Genomic DNA, 3,594 nt, shown 5'->3' on the forward strand with positions numbered 1-3,594 from the left:
TTTTGAGGAGGTCATATTCAAAACTTACATAACTTCATTTAAAACACGACAGTTTATTAAAACTCAAGTAAGCATATCACCACTGCAATTAAGCAGCTTTTAAACAGGCCTCTAGCTTAATGGGAGTTTGATTAGTTAGACAACGTCGGTTATTTTGACCCATTCCCCATAGAGGGCGCTGTGGCATTTTAAAGACATGAGTTTGGCTAGAGCGACCAGTATGCGTTGCGTCCGACTGTAGTTTACGCCACAAAATTTAAATTTTGTCCACGAACTTGACCATCGTTTAGCGTTCTTGCCAGACTTGCATGCATGACGAAAAGACGAGCGGAAAACGCCGTTACCTGCAATGCCCCGTGTAAGCGATTTATCCGCTCGTGTGCCAAGATCGATACACCTTTGCCTGGCAGGGATGTAGCCTGCGCAGTTACCGACACACCGCCGCTGCCCACCTTGCCAGGGAACCCCCGCAAAAGATCCCTTGAGGAGCCAGGTCTGCAGAAGACGGCTCTGCCCCACAAGAAGTCGCCCGCGGACGCCGAAAGCTGCACGGGGGGGAAGTGCACGTTAGACAATGGGCCGGAGAGAAGTTATGGAAGATTCGAGCAGATGAGCGATCCCGAGCCGGCTTCAGCAGCGACTCCTAAAAGGCGCAGAGAGGCAGAAGAGGTCCCCCATAAAATGTCAAAGTCCGAAGAAGTGGGTGATGCGGTTCTTCCGTGCGAAGCTTAAGTTTTGTTACCGTTTCCCCCGCTTTTTGTAGGAACAGTACCTTGTTCACCCGCGAGGTGTCGCCAAAATCTTAATTCTGACTTTCCAGTTCAAGGCACCTACAAGTACAACAAACTTCACGTTTCAAAACAGTTTTGTTTGTGTTTGTGGTTTTAAACAATGGTAGATATTTATCTTAAATCCAAAACTTATGCGGAAAACAAGGTGCTGAGTTTAACAACAGTATTGCTGTCCAGATTTGTTATGCATTTCGGGTTTTCGATGTCTTCCGCCGATTTTATGATTTCGGTAATTAATATATTTTAAATGTTCCATGGATTGTCTTATTGGAGTTTGTAAGTTGCTAATTTGAAATGCAGACTGTTAAAATGTCTCGTCCCATATACCGAGCTTGGGTTGTAATCTACATATTCCTTAAATGTTTGGTGTTCCATAAAATATCATTTCGGCACATTTTTTTTCAGTTTTAAATGACGGTGTCAAATAAATGAATCTACAGCAAGTCCATCTCGCCTATTCAAAGAAATTAACCTAAGTATCTGAGTGAAGAACCTATCAAGACATCCCTGACCTTTTATTCCCGTTCATGCCATTTAGGGCTTTCCACCAGAGGATGACCTCTCCACCTTCAACTCCTTCCAGTTCTGGAGGGTTCCTCTTCCCAGCCTGGACTTGTCAGACTTACAGAGTGATGGCCAGGAAGCTGCCAGAAGCATCTCATCGGAGGCCGACTCCATGGAAACGTGAAGAGCACTGCTGGCCTCTCAACTTCGCATATACTGTCGAACATACAAGCAGTTTCGTTAACTTTAGTTCTTGTGCAGGTGACATTCATGTAACGCGGAACAATCTTTTGAATAACTATCAAAGAAATTACAACAGCGGTGCTTCTCCCTTCTCTAGTTCATGGCAAGTCAAGGTTTGCTAGTTCAAATGCCTAATTAAGCAACAATCATGATGTTATAAAACTTTACCAAGTTGATTTTAGTGATAGATTTTTAGATTTTGTTTTAATTTTGTTGTAAGAATGGCCATTACATGGTGTGTTACAAAATTGCTTAAACCATGCTGTAGCAGTTTTGCAACTTCTTCAGGTTTGGTTGATTGTGGATTAATTTTATTCTTTGTTGTAATGTATATAGTAACATTGATAACGTCTGTTTTTTAGAGAAGTTGAAATAAAGCAGTTTTTTACATATGTTGCATGGCTTTTTCACTTGCCTTCAGTCTTGCAGTTAAGAAATTTTGTCTGATCTTAGGAGGATAGGAATTCTCCATTTCGAAGTAAAAAATACTTAAATACATTACAGAACTTTATGTCTTTGAAAACTCCTTTTGGACCTTTGGTTTGTTGAATTTTATTTCAAATGCATTTGCAGTGCTAAAAGTTTCAGATTTGTGTAACTAGTAATTCTATTTAGTGTATACTGGTAACCTGACGCAGTATCTTGTACAAATTTGTACTCTCCAGTCTATAATATATAGTATAAGCTGTCTATTCGACATGTTTCTGAAATATTAGTATAGTTTCAAATGGATGGACACTCTCTTGTGTCCAAACTCTGAATAAAAGCATTTTAATCAGTACTGAAATGTGCATCTAATGTACAGTATACACCTCCTATGATATGTTCAAATGTAGCCTTTTTATGGATTAATGCCTGTAATATGGGTGGTCCAGTGGTGAGCACTGCTGCCTCACAGCAAGAAAGTCCTGGGTTTGGTCCCAGGTCCTTTCTGTGTGGAGTTTGCACACTATCTCCATGTTTGTGTGGGTTTCCACCAGGGGCTCTAGTTTCCTAACACAGTCCAGAACTGTGTAGGGTGGGTTAATTGGTGAGTCTAAATTGGTCCTGTGGTGTGTTGGCGATTGCTCAGGGTTGGTTCCTTCCTGCACCCATAGTTCTTGGGATAGGCTCTGGTCCCCCCCTGACAACCCTGGTTGGGATTAAGCTGTGATAGAGGGATATGTCTGGAATATACTGTTGTAACTTTATTTTCTGTTGTGCTGTGATAAAGTGTGGAACCATTTGGAGTGATGGGTGAGATGTTTGTCGATGGCATAAACAAGTAGATTATCTTGTTTTTCCAGTACAGTATTCAGCAGGTTTGTGTATCATTATAAATGGATTTTGTATGAAGTTATTTGACCACATTTTATATAGGGCAAAACAAAGTGTTAGGGTTAGTTTTTACCTCAGAGTGAAGCAATATTAAAAAACGAATTATAATGCAATGAAAACAATAGTTACAATGAATGACGAAAGGTTAGAGACTGTAAACATAGCAATAGAGCAGGTAATCATGTGTAGCTTTGAATCTTTGTGCAGAATATGGCTTCATTTTCTTCCAAAGTCCATTGTAGGCTTTTAGCTTCTATGGTTTAAGTTAAGCAATAACTGCAATTATCATAAAGCTGTTCTGGTTACAGAAATGCTAAAACAATCATGAGAAAATATGTATGTGGGTAATAGTCTGAGTTGCAAGGAAAAAAAAAGGTTAACACCAGATTGGATGCCAAGGTTTTCAGGAAAGAATCTCGAATTCAAAGTTAGCATTAGTTTATTTAATATTTGGAAGTAATCTTGCAGCTAAGTATTGTCATTCTTTTTTGGTGCTTATAAAATTACGCTTCTAGTTATGTGAATATGTAGCGATGTAAGTGTCATACTTCCTGCTATTGCTCAGAATCTGAGACTTCCTGCTGGACTTTAAACGGGAATCGACCTGAAGATCACATCATAGCTGGAATGAGAGGGAGGATTTTTTTTCCTTCTCTTTTCTTTGACCAGAATCACATGCGTGGCTGTTAAAAAAAGCAAAAACATTTTTTTGTTATGTCCCATTAAAGTTTTAGGAAGA

General features: G+C 39.8%; 1 protein-coding gene across 1 annotated transcript; it reads left to right on the plus strand.

Moving 5' to 3' along the window:
- The first annotated feature begins 81 nt into the window (after positions 1-81).
- Positions 82-1,930, plus strand: wu:fa19b12 (uncharacterized protein LOC560551 homolog). Its single transcript, XM_048983360.1, has 2 exons — positions 82-699; positions 1,330-1,930. Exons 1-2 carry the CDS (start codon positions 313-315, stop codon positions 1,477-1,479), a joined length of 537 nt encoding a protein of 178 aa, XP_048839317.1. The 5' UTR covers positions 82-312; the 3' UTR covers positions 1,480-1,930.
- The last annotated feature ends 1,664 nt before the right edge of the window (positions 1,931-3,594 follow it).

The sequence above is a fragment of the Brienomyrus brachyistius genome, chromosome 2, assembly GCF_023856365.1.
Source record: "Brienomyrus brachyistius isolate T26 chromosome 2, BBRACH_0.4, whole genome shotgun sequence".
NCBI lineage: Eukaryota > Metazoa > Chordata > Actinopteri > Osteoglossiformes > Mormyridae > Brienomyrus > Brienomyrus brachyistius.